This window comes from Megachile rotundata, chromosome 9, assembly GCF_050947335.1.
Source record: "Megachile rotundata isolate GNS110a chromosome 9, iyMegRotu1, whole genome shotgun sequence".
NCBI lineage: Eukaryota > Metazoa > Arthropoda > Insecta > Hymenoptera > Megachilidae > Megachile > Megachile rotundata.
In genome coordinates, this window is record NC_134991.1 from 9,365,337 (window position 1) to 9,387,421 (window position 22,085).

Sequence of the window (22,085 nt, forward strand, 5' to 3'; positions counted from 1 at the left end):
GGCGAATGATTTGAATATTTGAGAATTTGGGAATTTTGATATTCAGGAATTTAGAGATTTAGAAAAATAGGAATTTAACGATCATTTTCTAATAATTAAAATAATATAGAAAAGTTTTCCATTAAATTTATTTCGTACTGAATTTCAGTTCTCCATTATCTGCTTCAAAAATGTACTATTTCCTGAATAATTTCCTAGTGATTTCTTTCTATAATCTATTGTTTAACTTTCTTCACTGCGATTTCAGTGAACAATTCAATTTTTGAATATTATAAATTATGTATACGTTACATATGGTACACATGAATTTTGGAAAGACACGACACAAAAAAGTTGGGAAACACTGCTTTAAATGATACTGATTGCATCAATTTAGGGGACTAAAAAAGCGGGAATGCGGGATATAAAGGAAACTATAAATACAACTCGAGTTGGAAAGCAGAAAGATTGAAATCTAATTGAGTGGTGTAAAAAGTATCTTCGACTATCCGAGGTTATAGCCGTTCATAAATGTAATTAAAGTTGGAGCTAAATTTAGATGCTGTTTAATCGTTTAACAGGTCTGCTTACGGAACATCTTTGCCATTCAGTGGCGTCTGGTCTTCAAATGAGATTTACAGTTATGGGTAACTGATAGGTTATGTTTCTATGTATTTTGATATATTCGAGTTTTGAAATTTCATTTTGAGTAGCTTATTTTGATTATGTCGTCGGAGATCTTGAGAAGTTTTGTTTTAGTATTAAAAACTGCTTTTTGTCTGTGAATGATCTGCTAAATAAGTGGTCAGTAGAGTGTAATTTATATAACAAGAAAAATTTCTGAATTTATAAATTATTTTTTTAATTTAACAAGTTTCAAAATTCGTATATGTTCAAATCTCTAAATTTTTAGATTTTTAAATTTGAGAATTTTAAAATTTGGAAATTTGCAAATTTAGGAATTTGGTAGCTTAGAAATTTGGAGATTTGCAAATTTAGGAACTTGAGAACTAAGAAATTTGGAAATTTGGACATTTGCAAAACTTAGGAATTACGAAATTATTAAATAACTAAATTGAAAAATATGAAACCTTTCAAATTGTCAAATTGCCAAATTCTCACGTTTCCTATCCTTAATTCTCTAAATTTCTGAACATCCAAATTCACATATTGTCACATCTTTGACTTCCTAAATTTCTGAACATCCAACTACACATATTGTCACATCTTTGACTTCCTAAATTTCTGAACATCCAACTACACATATTGTCACATCTTTGACTTCCTAAATTTCTGAACATCCAACTACACATATTGTCAAATCTTTAAATTCTTAAATTTCCAAATCCATTCCCCATCACCAATGTCCACTAAATGTCTAACTTTCAAAATTATTAAATTTCCCCAAAATTCTCCTAAATTCCTTCCCACCGAAGTCTCCATATATCTCTGTCAGTCACTAAACACAATTCTTCCGAGCAAAAATCTCATCTGCCATTTTCAAAGCAAGCATATCTCCCTCAACCAACAGGTTATTCTCCCCGACTAGAAATCCGATCGTCGCAAAAACAAACACCAAGGCAGACACACATTACAGCGAGAAGCAGTGAAAATCCAATTACCGGTATTATATAAGGTTTCTTGTAAAAGTTCTTCTTCTCGTTCTCCTGCACGCACAGGTAGTTGTCCTCTTCGGTAAGTCGCGTGTCGAAGTCGTTGAGCCACGGGTAATCCAGTTCGTCTTCGTTCAGATGCGTTGGCCACAATTGAGACGGTTTCAGGTGTTGAAAGCCTAAATAGTTAGGGTTGACGATACCACGCCAACCAGAAAGAGGACTTCTTTCCTCGGAACAGCCGGACCAATCAGGCGGTGTCCACTCATGAAACGAGTCTTCGCGAGAAGAGTTACGCCCTGCGGAATTTCATGCTCGTTGCACATTGCCGGAATACTGAATAATCGTGGCGAGGCTACTGACTCATTGCAACACACCAGACACTCGACCAAGGGGATTTTAATTCAATCGTCTGATTAACATACGCGACAGCTAAACGTTTCTACGTATACAGGCTGATTCATCTATGTATTGGTAGCTCTGGTAACTCGATTAACTTCTTGGATGAAATTTTTCAGTTACTATATTTTTTAACTTTTTACTAATTTTTCTTGAGCTTAGAAACTGTTTGGATTTGTGAAGAATTTAATCTGTAAGTTATCAAATCGTTAAAAATTAAAAAATTCCTAAATCATTGAATTCTTAAACTCCTGAACTCTTAAAGACTACAACATTTAAATTTTCATATCTCAAATTTAATTTTGTAACTGTAAAAGATTTGTCAAATGAAAACGCATATAACAATTACTTTATTAAAAAATTTAAATAATTTCCTAATAGTATTCCAGTTCACACAATAGCGTATTCGAAAATGTATTTTGAAGTTCGAAAAAGTTTAACATTTGGAGTCTACTAAAAGTTGCAAAGTTATAGATTGAATAAATAAGTAAATAATCGAAAGATTTAAGCAAACAAAAAAATGTCAGAAAAAAATTGATAAAAACCTGTAATATCTATTATTGCCGGTCACATAATCGTCGATTTTTATGAACATAAACATACGAAGAAGCAACGTGCTATAAACAGATACGCTGCTGGAGACTTTAATCGAGTGCATGTGTGCTTTCGGAATTTTTAACCTCACTTTTCTTAAAAACGTAATACACTATTTTGTACATACATATTTCTACTTTTCCTCGTTTCAGATTTCACCCTGTATACGCGATTGCATGTACAATGTATGCACAGTGTATCTGCATCATTAAACCATGAAATTCATGGTTAATGTCAAGGGCGACGTCATTCTTAGAAGGCCTAGGGACCACTATTAAATATCGAAGTTCGTGACTTTTATGACAACAGAATATACTGAATTATATTTCCTTTTCTAACTATTATAAATGCATTTTTAATTAGAAGAGAAAATACATTCTTCTATAAGTGAAAATATGATAATGTCTTGTTAATTTTATTTTCGTGCATGAATGATTTTCGTGCTTTAACGCAAAGTTGAAATCACGTCGATTTTGATGAAAATACGAACAGTGAAAGTGTTTAAATCAAATGAAAGTAGTATATTTATAGCGAAATCTGCATACAATTCTTCAGTTTTATCATTGTAGCATTCAATGTTGAAAAGAAATTTCTTTCAAGTAGATTCGAACTTGAGTCAAAATATTTGAAGTTCGAACCGTATACTATTATACTATATTGCAGCAGAAATATTTGTAGTAAATTCTAGTGTAATAATATTTAATAATATTTTGTAATAATGTATTTTAGTGACATACATATTATTTATTTAGCGAGTACATTTGTGTACTCTTATTGCGTACATTAGTTCGGTAGTAAATAATTAGTTATCTTAAATTATAGATAACTAATCTTTAGATTAAATTATTAATTTAGGATTAAATTATAGATATGATTATCATATTATCACAGAGGATTATCGTCACATCGTCGCATAGGAATATTGTCACACTAATACTACAATTTAATTGAAATTTACGCTTCAGGATCAAAAGCTTCATTTCGCAGTAAATAGTCACAGAACTGTAAAATAAATTCTGAAGGTCTCAAAATTCTAAACTAAACTTACAGTCACATTACCACATAAATTCTCAAAGTTACAAACTTGCCAAATAAACTCATTAAGTCACAAAATTACAAAATGTACAAAATAAATTGCCAAATAAATAAATGAAAGTTTACAAATAAATAATTGAAAATATAAATGACAGTAAATATAATTAAAATTACCTTCGTAATCGGTGAGGCTCTCGTCGGAACTGTTTCTGTGTATGCCAGGGGACGTCAGATTGTTATTCAAACTCTCGTTGTCGTTGTCGTTGTCGTTCACGTTCTCGTTCGAGGTATCGATCTGCACGTTCTCGCGAGTGATAGCGAGAGATGACCACGTGGTGGTATCCTCGGCGACACGGAAATCGTCGTTGTCCTCCAAGATGAAATCGGTGGACGAGGAACTCCTGGTGACCGAGGCAGCGTTCGTCAACGAGATGTCGTTGCGATTTTCGATTTCCTCGCTGATCGGCTGGTTCTGCTCGCTCCTACGAAGCTGACTGCGAGCGAGACAGAGGAATGAGTCCAAGTGGATCGATACGTTCCGTTAGCCGCGGCCCATACGATCTATGACGATGCAAATATAGGCAGCACACCTACGTAAGAACGTCTGCGAGGTGGCACGAGCTACTCTGCTCACCCACATGAACGCACTTCGTCAGGGTATTCTCTCGTTCAACCGCTTCAGATTCTCCAACACGAGGAATCAATCACGACTCATCAAGTTTGTTTATTTAACACTTTGACTGTCATATCATTAAAATTTGCGAGAACCTTAAATTTCGATACAATTCTAATAACTATATTATTAAAAATTTGTTCGCTTTTTAACCGACTTCGAAAAAGGAGGAGAATTACTATTTTATTTACTTTCAATTTTGTTAATTTTGATAACAAAATCCATGTTAATTCCAGTCTAACTAATCCTAGTAAGTTTTAAATCTTTTTAGCTATAATTTTTCGAAGAACAATATACTGAAAGAACAATAAGAAAAATACGTGAAGTTCCCCTAAAAAATGAAAAATATCCAAGCTCGTTGCAGTCGAATTTGAGGATCGATTAAGAAAATACCAACAGTGCGTGAATGTGCGTGGATGTGCAATTTCATCGATGGGACTATTGATATTTTGCATGACGTGTAAATCGAACAATCGTTTTTAAGCCATCGAATTCCATTTCTAAGTGTCGCGTGTTATACAAATAAAACTCGCAATGATCTCGTGCACACAGCATAATCTTTTTTAAACATCGTTCGAAGTGAGTTATGTGAATCTATCTCAAGCGATTTGGATCTTAAGCTGGGTTTACACGTTCATACAACTTGCATAAACGGACTTATACATATCATAGAATTTGTACAAGCAGATTGTTAGGTAAGTATGAAGAGAAATGTCAAGTGTCGGATAATTATTATCTACACGGAGATAACGAAGCTAATTGAGTGTACAGATATATGTTGAAGTTCATCTACCCGTGTCAATGTGTGTACAGCTATCAACTTTCTAAGGAGAAATAAATTTTAATTGGATGAAATAATAATTTCTATTGGATTTCATTTTTGGGAACGCTATTAATTTACGAAAGGAATTTATTTTGTTGGATACTAGTAATTTGTAATTAATAACTGTTGATGGTACTAGTTAACTGAAATGGATGTAATTATTAATTAAAAAAATTGAATAAAAATTTATAATATAATCCGTTATAATTAGGAATTCATACTTTTTGGAGTTACAAATTTTTATTCTTCCATATTTGCAAATTTTCAAATTTTTAAATCACTAATTTTCAAATTTCTAAATTCCCAAATCTTCAAACACCAATTGTTAAAATTTAACATTTCCAAATTTTTAATCGTATAAACTTCCAAAAGTTACAATCTGAAATTTCGAATTTTCAAATTTCCAAATTTCTAACTCCCAAATTTCTAAATCTTCAGTTTCCAACTTGTAAAATCTCTAAATTCGAAATAGAGAAATACTCAAATTTCCAAATTTCCAAATTTATAAAATTTAAAATCTTTCATTCTCAAATCCCATAATTTTCAAATTTCCAAGTTTTCCAAGTTCCCAAACTTTTTAATTCCATCATTCCTAAATCTCAATTCTCAATTTTAAAATCCCTAAATTCCCAAATTCTCAAATTCACTTCTAAATTCGCAACATCTGCAAATTTTCAAAAATCCAAATCTTAAATTAAAAGTGCAAATGGTTAACCAAATAAAAAAAAACCTATCAAAACCTATTTACTTCATTTCCAAGAATTTGCATCCAACTCCTCCAATAAACCCAAACTGCATAATCGTGTAAACTCAGTTGAACGAAAGTAAAACACCGCACAAAAAGTACATAAAAATTCCGTGTAATTGATCGTTAAATGCAGGTACAATCGCAAGGAAAACAAATGAATCTTTGTATCGTACATCGTTAACGAGACAAGAACGCGTAACAATGATTGTTTGTTCAACGAGCTTGCACCTTTGATGAATAGGGGGTGGTAAAATCATTCATGCGACAATCACTTGTTGCGATCTGTTACGTGTGTCTGTGTGTCTGTGTATGTGTGTCGTTGTATGTGCGCTGTTTGATGCGTTCGATCAATGGACATGGATAAATATTTACAAACGAAGACATCGATAAACAAAATCTAGACGAGATATTATATTCTGGTCAACATCATAAGAAGCACGTATATACAGGACGTATCAATTAAAGCGGTCCTCTCGAGTATCTCCGAAACCGATATCAGAAAATGTTTCTAATAAAAGTTCAATAATTTGGAGTGTGACATTCTTAATTAGTCTTCTGTAGGAGGCGCCAAGGGCATTTGAAGGTCACCTCTATTTTTTTAATGGAACCATATATTTTTTTATAACTATGTGAACAATTATTCTTTGCAGAAAATTAAGGTATATTGAAAAGTTTAGGAAATATTTTGAAATTAAGATAGTATTGTTGTGGCATGATTACTGATAATATTATGAAGAACTCTGCTTTGGATGTTTTTAAATTGATCTTTATTTTGCAAGTAGTTTATTACTATAGTAACATTACAGTAGATACAGCGTTTTCAAAATATCAAACACATAAACATTGGTAAACAATGGCAGGTTAAAATTAAAATATATTTTGAATCAATTTCTTCATATAAGTAGGTCAGTATTTTTTTATAGAAAGTAATGATGTATTGAAAAATACGCGGATCAATTAAAAAAAAATTAGAGTTACCTTCTCCAACTACAAAAAGACAGTTGATTACGTCTCCTTCGAAACCATTTCACTTTTACACAAAGCATTTTCTGGAATAATAATTTCGTAGATATTCGAGAGGACTGCTTTGAATGAAACACCCTGTATATCTTGAATGCGTGAATGAAACAGAAAAGAAAGGAAAGTACGAACGGTAAACTGTATCAAAAAAGGGGGACCGTTTAGAGTCAACACTAACCTTATGGTTTTTCCTTTTCAGAAAATGCCATGGCATTGCTAATAATAAGGTACGGAATAAATATTCTACAATTTACACTAGATAAGTAACATTTAAAGCTACTCATTGCTAGATCTCATTGTCGGTGAAACTACTTGACTGAAAGTGATCTAATTGTACTAATTCTACCAAGAATCTCTTCGTTGTCAAGTTGGACAGAGAAAATTCTACTTGAATCACGCTAAAATAAACGGAGAATAAAAATATGGTTGCACTAAATAAGGTCTTTTTATACTACAGTATTAATCGCTCAACGTTTTACCTGTATTTGTACATTAATTATGGATGAGGTGAATCGATTATTTCCACGGAAGATTAAACGATACAAACGACATCAAACAAAGCACGTTAAACCACGCCGTTGTACAATAACGAGCAAAACTGAACAAATTTCATGTCATTCAAATGTTCCTTACATAATACTGTGTAAGAGTTTTTGGCAACGGTAAATGTCATTTAAAGGGCATTCTCGATGATACAATTTAATATTTAGTACCTATGTATTAAACATGTCAAATATTTAAGAACTTACGAGAATTACAAAAAATATAACTGAAAATCAATTAGCAGTAATTTACTGAAAATTGTGAAAACGAATGAGTAGCACGATATAGCCACGTATTTCTAACCTAATATCACATAAACCTGTTCCGTTTTGCTGCTTATCATACACAGACACCGACAATCAACGAAACTTCGTTTCTCCGAAAACAAGAACTCGCAAATTAATAACCTGCGGAACATAAATGCCACAAGTAGTAGCTAAAGAATCCAGAAAATCGGTGAAATCGCGAGGTCCAATTTGTCGAATATCGCAGTAAGTCACAAAAAGCTCGAGGATGAACGAAAGCGACGTCGAGACGAATCAATTGGCTACAGGACAAGAGTACAAGAGATATATATATAGAGTTAGAGAATGGTAGCACTTACTTGTTGTTCAGTCCTCCAGGATGCAGCGGCAACGAGACGACGGCCTCCCTGATCCGCATATCGGATTCTCGTCTGAAAACAGTTCGAATAAAGCTTGCTTGTCACTCCCTCGGAGTGTTGCTCGTGACACGTACACGCACACGTTACAACACCGCGAACCGCGTGGTGTTCATCGATCCCGCGGGATCATTTTCGCGGAGCAACGACAACGAAAGGGAGCAAAGGGAAAAACGCTAGCGTGCTCCGAATCGATCGTACGAGCTCAAGTTCCTCTAACTGGACGAACACCATCAAGGAAAAAGGGAATGGGACTCACCGACCGCCATGTTGAAGCCGTGCGCAAGGGTGCCTCGCGTTTCCCGTGGTTTATCGATTCGCAACCAACACCCTCGTTTAGTTCTCCTACCTTTGCTCGTCCTCCCTCGTTTCTCTTCCCCTTTTCTCCTACCCTACCCTCTCATCCTCCCTCTAACGCTATGCGCAACGTGCTTCAACCTAAACGCTTCGTTTCTTTTTAACTAACGAGGGAAACCCGGTGACTGATACACGTTTTTTGGAAAACAACTGTTCTATCTAAGAATAATCTGACCGTCTTTTTACTTGGAGAAAATCGAAACTTTTATTTTATGCAAATTGTAAGTCGTAAAGGGAGATGTTAAACAATATTTGAAACAAGAATTATTGTTATTGTTACAGTTACTGAAGATATTTCCTTAGACTCATGTAAAGGGGTTTTGGAAAAAATTTTTGTTGGTAAAAATTAAGTTACCTTTCCCCTTATTTTTTGGAGAATTTTAATTTTTGTTTTCGTTATGAATGAAAATTGAACATTGTATTACAGTATACAGAGTATACAGTATACAGTATACACAATTATTATGTATACAATTGCTACTTTTTGTGTATTTTCTATATGAGGAAGGAATTTTATATTGAATTAACTATTTTCAATTATTACTATAATACCTCAACATGCTTTGTCTATGGACTTGGTTAAAAGGGTTGATTTTTCCTTCAGAGTAAACGGCCTAGATAGGTTTAATGAGAAATTGATCAAAGTTTTATCAAAATCAGTCAAAGCGGTTTCTCTGTAAGTATTTATTACGACTAGTATTTTGTAATTTCATAAGATGAAAATACTCCAATGATAAACCAAAAATGACTTCAACTCTCAACCTCATCCAAAACTCTTAATACTTGTAAAATTTTCAAAAGATAAATTAATAATGATACATCGCAAACATTTATCCCCGTCGGTGTTCTTGAATCGCGAGACCTCAGCGATCCTAACGAATAAAAATTCTGATAATTAATTTCGCGATTCAGTCGTCAATAAATCTTCCCTTTAATCTGACACGCGACGTGCAATCATTTTCTCCTTCGATTCATATAGTCTCCATCAATGTTACTTTTTGCACCACTTATCTCGTCGATCATCGTCTATTTCTCTTGCCTCGGACGTGCACAAAATTAATGAAGGTTAGTCCATTGAAAAAGCCACACAAAACATCATGTTCTTTTTTCCGATTGCTCCCCCGAGATTGAAACCATCCATGGATTACTTTGTGTATCCGTTTTACTCGTCTCGTAGCTCACCTCCTGTTACTCGACGCCTACTTATTCCTACGGCTTCTGTTTTCTCATCCATTTACCTCGATCCTCGAAGTGCTTTAAGGAGCTACTTAAAACAGTACAGAAAGCGCAGAGAACGTTCCTTAACGTTTACACGAGACCCGCGACAAGCTACCGTAAAAATTAAATTGAAACGAGTCCTTTTAAAGTTGGAATCCGGTCTTTAGTCTTTCTCCGGGATGCTGAGAAACTTAATTAAAAAGAAACAGAACTTTTCAGGAAAGAATGGATTTAACGACTGAACGATAATTTCATGAGGACTCTTCTGAAACTGTATAATGTATTTTAGCTAGCTCTACTGTATAGATATATCAGTAGGTAAAATAGTCACGTTTCGAGGGCCAACGTGAATCTCTTCATCAATTTTAAAAAACTCTTCGTTATTAAGTTTATAGGAAAATTGTGAAATGAGTTTAGTTTTTTTGAATAATTTAAGACTTACTTTTTAAAATTTTTCATTTTATAATTTATTTTCTGTGATAGTATGAATTAATAGTTGATTGAGAAATAAGTATATGCATGTCGAAATTGGAAAATAAAAATATTTGATTTCTTGATGCAATTAAAGACCTGACTTTTTACATTTTTCGTTTGGTAAGTTATATTATTTATTTACTACTATTTAACTTAATTTATTAGCATTTAATATAATTTATTATTATTTCGTATTCTATGCACTATTTATATTTACTTTATTATTTATTTTACATTTTTGGAATATCAAAATGTACGAATTTGACGGAAATTTGCAGACGTTAAAATTCTAAAATAAACGTATTTAATTTCTTGAACTCATTTGACATCTCATGCACTTTTGACTTCTTCCTAATTTGGTTAAAGGAATGTCTACAGTAATTGCAATCAATTTAAATAGTTATAATAGTGTTATTCAAAACGTAGACAGGTTTTCGGAGAACTAACATTACTCTTGTAGACGTGATTCAATTTCCGTGAGTGAGTAAAATTTATTATTAATCGTGACAGTTAACGTCTGGACGTGAACAAAAGGGGATATTCCCCATTGCAACCAGAAATTGAATTTTCGGAACTTCTTCATCAAATATTTACTGGATAGGGATGAAAATTGTCAGCGTGAAATTGCAAAATGGAGTTCGTGAATATTTCATGCGAAATTCGATCTGAAATGTTTCTTCTACTTCTTTCAAAGAAGTTTAAAAAAGGATATGCTACTTGTAAAAATATTAGTATTTGTTCATCAATTTCAACAATATACAAACAAGTATTTGTATTTCAGTTTCGTATAAAAATATATAAACAAACGATTGTAGAAAGAATGGTTATAATCTTGTATTTAAAATATTTTTATCAACTTCTTTTCATATAAAATATTTATTAGAGAAAAGGTATTTATTTATGCTTGAGCTGAAGTTTAATTTCAACCTATAAATGTAGTTGAAATTTATTGAACCACACATTTCAATTATCCTAATGGATAACGGAGAATGAGTTTATCATAATTAAAATGATTGATTAGGTCGTAATTAGTATAATTATTTTGTCATGAAAAAGTATAATTGGACCTAAAGAGCACTTCAGTAATATAGGAATACTAAATAATTAAAATAATTGATTAATGTAGGACATACATGCTTTATTTACACTTTATTTAAAAATTTAAGATAAAAAGAACTTTTATTGATTGATTTATTATCACAGAATTTATTAATAATAAATATTAATGTCAATAAAAGAGAGATTGAGTCATTGATCAATAAACATTATTATTAATATGATTTGAATTGAAGCAATCGATTTATTCATCAATAAATATTAATACTAACGTTATTTAAATTGGCGCAATTTATTAATTGCTCAATAAATATTAATTTTCATATTTCTTGAAATAGAACAATTAATTTATATTCCTTAAGTAATATTTACATTAATATTTTCCGTTTAACAGTATGTAAATAATATTAATATTAATTTCATTTAGGAAACTATAACAAGTAAAATGACTCCTAATTAATAAAAATTTCTCTTTTTTTAAACTTTAATTTTACAAATATTTAAACACAAAATTTGACCTACAATGCTACTCTATGTAATTAGTTAATATTATCACTGTTTCGTAAATTATAAAAATTAACATTTCTTTAGTCATGTCAATATTTTGTAAATATTAAATCTGTTGCATTTTATTAATTTTGTTTTATCATTTACATTGCTATTATACAGTATCATTCATTCCTTTTGTGGCTGTTACTTTTTATACCAAACAGTTATTTTTTAATTTCTCAATTTTCCAATTTCTTAATTTCCCAGTTTCCTATTTCTCAATTTCCCAATTTCCCAATTTTCCAATTTCCCAATTTTCCAATTTCTCAATTTCCTAATTTATCAATTTCCTAATTTTTCAATTTTCTAATTTCCCAATTTCCCAATTTATCAATTTCCTAATTTATCAATTTTCCAATTTTTCAATTTCCCAATTTCCCAATTTCTCAATTTCTCAATTTCTCAATTTCCTAATTTCCTAATTTCCCAATTTCCCAATTTCCCAATTTCCCAATTTCCTAATTTTTCAATTTTCCAATTTTCTAATTTTCCAATTTCCAATATTCCCAGTTTTCTAGTTCTCAATTTCCCAATTTCTCAATTTCCCAATTTCCCAATTTCTCAATTTCCTAATTTTTCAATTTTCCAATTTTCCAATTTTCAAAATTCCCAGTTTCCTATTTCTCAAATTAATATTATCACTGTTTCGTAAATTATAAAAATTAACATTTCTCTAGTCATGTCAATATTCTGTGAATATTAAATTTGTTGCATTTTATCAATTTTGTTTTATCATTTACATTGCTATTATACAGTATCATTCATTCGTTTGGTGCCTGTTACTTTTCATACCAAACGTACAGCTAGCATAATTTGGCATGATTTTATCTGATATATTATTCTGACCTATTTGTCTGTCTAGGAAATATCGTAGACAGCATCAGACTGGAACCTCGAACGAAGTTAAGGTTGGTGTTGAGTGCCAAAGGTCGCTGACAACATAATTCTGATCGTCGTTACCTCCACAATTGACCATTTGCTTGATCGTTATTGATTGACCCAATAAGATTTTGTACCACCGAGCAACCAATAGCAATTCACATTGTAGGACATCCTTTCGTAAATACTTGTCAGCAAATAATTCATGATTCTATCGCTTCTCTTAACTCTGACAAATTTCCTAGTAAAATATTTGTGCTTGCGAAAGATTACTTTGAAATTGCAATACTCAATTTAGAAACAATTCTGTTATCTCTATTGCTTTTCTTGATGAAATAAAAGGATTACTTTATTGGAAAATAATACAAAAATTAGCTAAAATAATTATACTAATTTTTCGTTTATAGTAACTTCTTGTTTATATTGATTGGTTATACCACTTATTTATATTAATTTTTATAAATTAGTTTGAATTTTATACCAATTTTTGGTAACTGTATCTGATTATTAACGTTTTTGAAAGGGTTTTTGAAAGTAGTAATTTTTAGGAAATTATTTTTAAAACAACTAACTTTCAGAAACATAAAATTATTAATTTTCGTAAATAGTTAAACTAAAGAATTTTTAGGTATAAATGAAACTTTTGACAATTTTTCTCAATTATTTTGGGTATCATATTTGAAATATTCAAAGTAAAAAATATTATCAAATTAAAATCACGTTATATTTATTGTTACCTACTATTTTTTATTTTCATTCAAAACAAATTGTCAGTAATTAAAACTGCTTTTTAAAATTTTAAATTATTGTCACAGTTTCAAATTAAAGTTTTATTCGTCAATATTGAAGAGATACGTTTCAAGATATTGTTACAAGTTTTTACGAGTAAAATATGTACAAACTTTTTGTTTTAATGTCAGAAAGTATAACTTACAAGTTATGAGAACAAGTTATGCCTCAACTTGTTTTACACGCTATTGTTATACTACGTGATGCAGCATGGTTAAAAGTTTATAATTTTATAATTTCGAGAATAAAATAGCTTAAGGGATGAAAATAATTTCCTTAAAAAATTGTAGATTTATTTATTAAATAAAATATTTATAAATTCGTACAATATGAAAACAAAATTCAATTCAATGGTATGTTAGTTCAAAGCTTTCGTTCCATATTTTAACATCTTTTATCTTTTCGCTACCATAACGTGGATTATTAAAAACTATTAAGTAATAACATCGAGTTCAAGTTGTTAATTTTTTTAATTTAATCTAACAATATCGAATGTAAAAGAATATAACGTTGAATATAATTGGAAAAGTTCCTAAACATAACCTAACTTTTCCATAATACATGACGTTAATCACCACAGCATTGAATTTAATTTTTTCATTTCACAAATTTAAACTAACTTAACCAGAATATGGAACTTTAAAAACAATGTTGAATTTAACTCGTAAATATTGCAAATCTAACTTGAAGAGCATATTATTGAGTTTAACTTGTAAATCTTATAAATTTAACATAACCTGACTACGATGTAGGAGGTTAATAATGATGTGATTTAGAAATTAACTTGTAAAATTTGTAGATCGAATGTAAATTCAGTATAAAAGACTATAAAATATTAAAGACCATCTCTGAATTTAATTAGTGAATCTTGTAAATTTACTCTGACTTAACCATAATGTGGAAAACGATTTAACTTGTAAATCTTGCAAAAACTTAACTTAACCATTATATAAAATGTTGTTCAACATAATTCATTCACATAGTACATATTGTAAATCGAATGTATTCCATGACAATAGTCAAACATGACAAACGATATAATACTGAATGTACCTTAAAAATCTTGTAAATTTAATCCAACACAGTTACAATGTTACAATATTAACCACAACTCTGAATCTTGCAAACGTTCATCCGCGATCATCATTGATTAAAAACAGCGGCACTATTTTTACGAATATCTGTACTACTTTTATTTCAAAATGCTTGACACGATTCCCATTGAAACGAAAAAGAAAGTCATTACAAATTGCGATCGTATTCAGAGACTCGCAAAGCGCTCTCTTTGAAGCAGGCGTCCATGCTGGTGAAATTCTTTCATTATCATTTGAACAAGCGAAAATGAGAAAAAAGGAAACGTACGACAAGCGAAAGAGAGAAAAACGATGAGAATAGGGGTGGCATATACAGAGTAGCCGTGACACCCGATTGTTTTCACCATCGAGGGAAGTCCCGTGTTCTCTTTTTCCTTTTTTTGCGACGGACACTCTGTTTCCTTCCTATTCTCTTATTTAAACACCCTCAGCTTCTTTCTTTCTCTTTCCCCTGCGTTAGAGTCATCGATCGACAACGAGTATTTTCTACCCTTAATGTTGGCGAACCGAGTTTAGAGAAGTATCGATACAGCGAATGAAATTATCGATAGACACGCGAAAGACGAAGGGCGAACCGCAAGTTTGCTGAAATGATAATGAAGAAAGATATCGTTCGTGTTGATTGCGATGGCATAGTTATGGAACACGAATTCCTGTATAATTTATTTTAGCTTGTTTCAACGAAGCTATCGCTTCAATTGGTTGGGCTAATATAGCTTTCTTTATTCTTTCTGAGTCAATTTGTTTTTCAAGCTATTCATGGCTTCGTGTTTCGTTAATTGCTGAGTTGATGAAGTTTGCCGTACTTCGCTAGATATCTGACTTTCAAAGAATTTAGGGAGTTTTGAAATTGTATATTTTTAGATTTTTAACGCTTTAATTTTCTAATTACCAAACTTTGTAGCTCAAATTTTCCGAACATCGGAATTTCAAAATTTCCTAACTCCTCATATTTTTTTCTAATTTTTCAACATTATCATTGAAGTTTTAATCCATGTTAGAGTCACCGCGAGTCTTCTATCACCTTCATATATTTTTCTAATTTTTCAACATTATCATTGAAGTTTTAATCCATGTTAGAGTCACCGCGAGTCTTCTATCACCTTCATACTTTTTTCTAATTTTTCAACATTATCATTGAAGTTTTAATCCATGTTAGAATCGCCACGAGTCTTCTATCACCTTCATACTTTTTTCTAATTTTTCAACATTATCATTGAAGTTTTAATCCATGTTAGAATCGCCACGAGTCTTCTATCACCCAATTGTTTTCTGCCACCATCACACATCAGAGTGTTAAGTATTACTTCCGTACGAAGGAAACATAATCGTGGGTAATCAAACGTGATTAAATGACGTTTACAAAATTTTATCGAATGGAATTTCTAATCTTGTCAAGTGACTGATTGATAGAGCACACGTGTAGGTACTGTTTCCTTTTAGAGAAACTGTTATGTTACTTCATTAACATGTGCTTCACGTCGGGCGTCTGCATAAATATCGCGATACGAGTTGCATGATTAAAGCTACGCGAAGCTGTTCGAAGAATATTAAAGACCAACGTCGTTACATGAATGCACTTGTGTCAAACTGAGGAGTATGAGTGCGGAGATAAGGTCTCTATTATGCAGGAGAAAAGTATTATTATAAATATTCTGGTGACGTCATAGGTTATGATACAAAATTAAATAATATCAGAAATAACTGTAGATTTTATCGAATATTATTTAAATGCAACAAGCGATAGAAATTATTGTACTATTTTATAATGTAATTCTGTGATAGAAAAATTTCGAAAAATTATTTAAGGCGTTATGGATTGTAAAAAATATACTGAGTGTTTATAATTAATTATATTACTAAAAGACTGGGTTTTTTGAAGAAAGCTATTGAGGATATTAAACGAATATTTCAGAAATTATTGTATAAAAACATTAAGGTGAAAATATTTATTTACACGCAGCTTATGAGAAAATTTCATTTTGAAATTTTTTAAAATATTCGTCTATTATGAAGAGAAAATTTTTAACAATTTTGTGTTGCTATAATAATGATTTAATTTAAAGATTGTTTAATTGTGTTAATTTAGTGATTTTATTTAATTTAACACATTTATTAATATTATTTAATGTAACATGTTCAATGTAACATGTTATTGATATTCACTTAATAATTCATTTTGTGATACATTATTTAACTCAATCCTTCTACTGATATTTTTAAAAATTATATTAAGTAATATTTTTTTTAATAAAGTGATAGGTGAAAAAGTACATATAAAAAATTACTTGTTATTTTTCAGAAAAGCTGGTGAATCAAGTACTCTCTGGCGATGTTTTGATTAATCGTTCGAGATTACATACTATGTGACACTAGACTTGGTGGCGCCATCATATCTTACAGCCCACGATATATCTTTCAATGCATCCGAGGTCGAAAGCAATAAATTTTATTCTGGTGCTAAGTGTCGTGGCATACATACCGATATTTGTAACAATTCATCTAAGTATTACGCTTATCGTGCCATACAAGATAAATGGCTACGAAAATCATTGCTGAGCATCATGAATATTCATTATGATCTGAATTGTACAGTGTGTTCCACAAAATTTGCATACAATTTTTGCTGATGTGTTTTGCGATTAAATGTAAAACTGAAGGTTGTAAAATCACAATTAAAAAATTAGGTCTCTAAATTAAAATACGATATTTTTTTAATGTGAGTAATAAAATTGTGTATTGATTTGTATAAAAATTAATGTCACTGGTTTGAAAGCACTGTTAATATTGAATTTGATGGAATTAAACAGAATTTCTGGAAAATTTGCTTGATTGTAAAACCAGTATTACGTTAATAATGGATTCATATTGGATAGATGAATAATTCTTTGAAATACGAACAAAAAGGTATTTACTGCATATTTCATATTTTTGTTTTAATTCTTAACGAAGCATTTAACGGAGCAAAAATGAAAGAAAAATTATTATTCCCTAACAGTTGTATTATTTGTTCATAGTTAACTCATTTTTATTCTTATAAGTCATAATTTTTATTTTATTATAATAATTATAATTGTTCTATTATAACAGTTATAATTATTCATTCAGAAATAAAATACAAATATTTGGCAATAACATGAAATTTGAATTTATAAGTACAAAATTTATTTTATTCTCTGTTTTACTGTTTTGTTACCTGATAATATTAGAGTTTCGTAATTTTTGTTTTAATGATACGCATTTCTGAAAAGGCTAAGAACCGCTGATGTGTATTAATCCCTGCCATAAATTGCAATCGATTTCTAAAATCACGGTTCAGTTGGAAAGGAGATTTCTCGTGTGAAAATATGCTGTATTTATATTTCTTGTATTAACTGGTAAATGTACAAGAATATACGGAGTATTCAGAATGTAGGGAATATGGAGCATACAGAATATTAGAAATGTAGATTATATTGAATATTGGAGATATAGAATATATGGAATATATAGAAAATATTGAATATTGAAAATATGGAATGTATTGAATATATTTAATATTGAAAATATAGGATATATGGAGTATATTGAATATTGAAAATATAGAATATAGTTAGTATATTGAATATTGAAAATATAGAATATATAGAGTATATTGAATATTGAAAATATAGAATATATGGAGTATATTGAATATTGAAAATATAGAATATATAGAGTATATTGAATATTGAAAATATAGAATATATGGAGTATATTGAATATTGAAAATATAGAATATATGGAGTATATTGAATATTGAAAATATAGACTATGTAGAATATATTCCTTAACATTCTATGAATATTCATTCTATGAAAAATACAGAAAACAAAATAAAATATAGACCATAAATAAAAAATGTACTTATACACTGTAAAAGTACACGTAAGAATATGTGGAACACGCAATAAAATAGAACAAACCGTAACAAAATAAAAAATGAAATAAAATAGACCACAGAAAACAGAATAAAGAGCAAAATAGCACACAAGCGTTAGAAGAAGTAACGTAGTTAAATACATTATCATCAGTTCACGCTTCTTAAACTCACCGATGCAAGAAGTCTGTAGGATCAAGGACGATATTTCCATCAATTTGTAAACAATTAAGATAATTGGTTCTTGAAATTAACTGCACTATTCCTAATCACTGCATACTGATACTAATTATGCAAAAACATACAAATAATTGTGATAGTTAATAGTCAATTAGTTAGATTTGATTTCAATGATTTTTTAAATTAAGTTTTTTGTGAACAAATTTTATTCTCCACTTTTTATTTATTTTGAAATAAATTATTAGTAAACGTCTTATAATAAATAATACTCTGTATAAAATAAATAATTTTATAAAACAATAGCAGAAACATCCTATAGTAAATAAAACTTTAAAGAAAAAATAAATAGTGCTGTAAAATGATGTCATAAACATCCACAGTCAATTTGTATTATTTTCCAAATAAAAATGATTTAGAGTAATATAAATAATGCCATACAGTAAATTTAAATTATATAGATTGTCCAAGTAATATGTACAATTTCACTTAACTAAATAACTAAAAAAAGGTTAAATTATTATATTAATTATCTTAAAATGATAAATGTTAAACAAGACACTTTTTCAATATCAATGTTATATAAATTTTTGAGTTCTTTTTTGTTTATGATATTTGTATTCAAGTTTGCATATTTTAAATCACCCTATTATTATAATTAATATAATAAACAAACATATCTTTCATAAGCAAACATATGTTTATTTTTCATATTTTATGAACAAATTAAGTCATTTAATAATATTTTATTTTTCTGAGCATTAAAAGAAAAGACACATTTTGCAAGTTTTTGAGATGTAAAATTTAGTTTATTATACTTATAGTGTTCACTATTATTATACAAAATATTCATTATGATTCAAAAACATTTGCTATAATAATACGATAATATTTATTATTATTGAAAAATATTTACTATTATTATACAAAAATATTTACTACATCAAAATTGTTCAACATGTTAAACATTGAATATTTAAAAAATTTCCCAATAGAAATAAAAACTGAGAACAAAATCAAACTTCCTTTTTGTCATCAACGACCCAGATTGCTTATGTAGGGTTAATAATACTCTATACACTGTTAACTCATCTGCATCAAAAGCGAATATTCATTCATCTCACCGGTACATAGGAATTTATGCCAACTTCCAAGTGATGTTCGCGATTCCAAGAATATTTCTCATAGCATTGAGTACTGCATACACGTTATGGAGGCTTTTTCTCCACTATTATGTATGAAATTTTATACATCACTTCATCATGCGTATAACAGTATTAAAGCGAACAACAGAATTTTTCAAGTCACGATTCCTTATCTATGATAGATCGAATAGAGCTAAAAAAGTTAGGTGCTGGTTATTTGATTCGATAAATCATGTACAGAAAAAGAACGTTTCAGCGATATTATTCAAATCTTTCAGTAATGCAAATAGATTCATTTCACTGGGAAATTAATGGTGTACAGAAATAGGGTTAATTTGAATTATTATATTCGATTCTTTTATGTTGCTTTGTTGCGTGATTAATTGCAACATTTGTAATGGAACGAGAGTTGAGAAATATTATTTTACTTGTTCTTTTATAATTAATTAACTGGAGTGAATAAATTATAGGTGCATTTTGGGAACGTAAAGGGTGGAGTAGAATTATTTGGAAATATTTTGAAACATTCTGAATTCTTAGAATTTTCTGATTCTCAAATTTTCGGAGTTTGAAATACTGTGAGTGGCAAACTTATAAATACTCAAATTTTATATTTCACAATTTTCTAATTTTACAATTGTCCAATTTTCCAATTTTCCAATGTTCCAATTTTCCAATTTTCCAATTTTCCAATTTTCCAATTTTCTAATTTCCCAATTTCCCAATTTCCCAATTTCCTAATTTCTCAATTTCTCAATTTCCCAATTTCCCAATTTCCCAATTTCCCAATTTCCCAATTTTCCAATTTCCTAATTTCTCAATTTCCCAATTTCCCAATTTCCCAATTTCCCAATATCCCAATTTCTGAATTTCTCAAAATCTAAACTTCTCAAACTCACAACTCTCAAATTCTAAGTTTGTCAAATTCTCAAATTCTCAAATACTCAAATTTACAAAGTTCCAATATTGCAAATTCTCAAATTCACAGATTCACAAATTCACCAATTCCTAAATTCTCAAATTCTTAAAATTCTCAAGTACCTAAATCCTTAAATTCCTAAATTCTCAAATTCTTAAATTTCCAGATTTCCAAATTCTCCAATTCTAAATTTCTCAAACCCTCAAATTCTTAAATTCTCAATTTCACAATGTGCCCATGTCCTATGTACTCAATTTCTTAATTTATAGAACTCTTAAATATACAAATTTTTAAATTTTGAAACTCCCATATTTCCGAATTTCCAAACCTCTAAACTTCTAAATCCATAAATTTCTACACGCTTAAATTCCCAAACCCCTAAACCACCAAACTCCCAAATCACTAAACTCCGACATAACTAAATCCCCAAACTCCCAAATCTCAAAACTCTCTTAAATCTCTCAAACCTCCAAGTCTCCAAATCCGCAATTATCCCTCAACCCCAAAACTCAAATCCCGAATCTCCAAATCCTCAAAAACCCACAATCCAATTAATCCCGCGTCTCCAAAAGAATCCCAAAAACGCTCGGCGTCCTTGCGTCACATTACATCTTTGCTCCCCATGATGTCGTCCGCAATCTCACAAATCTTAACCACCCAAACCTTAATCTCTCAAACCTTTCCATGAACACCCACGAAATCTCTCAATCGCTATCTCTTATCATCTATTTACTTACGACGTCGTTCGGTGAGCAGCTGCTGACAGTTTTGATCGGACGAAGCCTTCAAGTTTTACGAGACCTTCGACAAGCGTTGTCCTCGCATTTCACGAGACGCAACAATGCAAAAGACGAAACGAAACGACGGGAAACACACTGGATCGTTTCGCCGATGAGCAGATCGTAGCGGATTTTTCTTCCTCTTGGTTCAGCGAGGCCAACAGCAAGAAAGATGCTTTCGATACACGCGCGAGTAACGGGAGGAGACTGCGAGAAACGATGTCGGTGTTCGATCTCTCTTTCCCTCTCTTTTTCTCCGGCTCTCTCTCTCTCTCTTGCGCGAAACCCTCGACTACAGGGTGGTGCATGCGCGTTGACGAGCGTCGGGGTTGCTGACGTCACGTTTAGGGTGAAACGAAGAGTTTTGTTTTTGTGAGTGGCTCGATATCGAAACACCGCTTCTTCTTTTGTGAATACAGCCGGAGAGGGGATTTTTAGGTTTTTAATTGTTCGCGAACGGCACTTTGGCAAATAAGGCTCTTTTGTATCGCTGGCTGGGTCAATTTTACTTTTCGTATGTAGGGTAAATGGATATTTTGAGGTGAAGCTCCGTTTTCGAGAGGATGATTTATTTAGCGAGATTGTTTTAGATGGAAAGTGCAGAGGTGTGTGGAATTTCGAAGTTTGAAAATGGGTGAATTATTATTTTATCTGAGAATTTGT

At 30.7% G+C, this 22,085-nt stretch overlaps 1 protein-coding gene across 6 annotated transcripts in view; it reads right to left on the reverse strand.

Moving 5' to 3' along the window:
• Positions 1 to 21,636, reverse strand: part of Schip1 (Schwannomin interacting protein 1) — a 64,136-nt gene extending 42,500 nt beyond the window's left edge. For 3 of the 6 annotated variants that reach the window (XM_076535690.1, XM_012292590.2, XM_012292589.2), the window contains exons 1-4: positions 21,381 to 21,636; positions 8,032 to 8,103; positions 3,795 to 4,114; positions 1,602 to 1,891 (exon numbers count right to left, since the gene is read on the reverse strand). In XM_076535690.1, coding sequence (XP_076391805.1) covers positions 1,602 to 1,891; positions 3,795 to 4,114; positions 8,032 to 8,090 — 669 coding nt within the window. In that variant the 5' untranslated portion in view covers positions 8,091 to 8,103; positions 21,381 to 21,636. Of the gene's footprint in view, positions 1 to 1,601; positions 1,892 to 3,794; positions 4,115 to 8,031; positions 8,104 to 8,165; positions 8,311 to 8,347; positions 8,376 to 21,380 lie in introns of those variants that run through there. The other 3 variants (XM_012292591.2, XM_076535688.1, XM_076535689.1) reach the window with 3 other exon arrangements.
• Between the last annotated feature and the right edge of the window lie 449 nt (positions 21,637 to 22,085).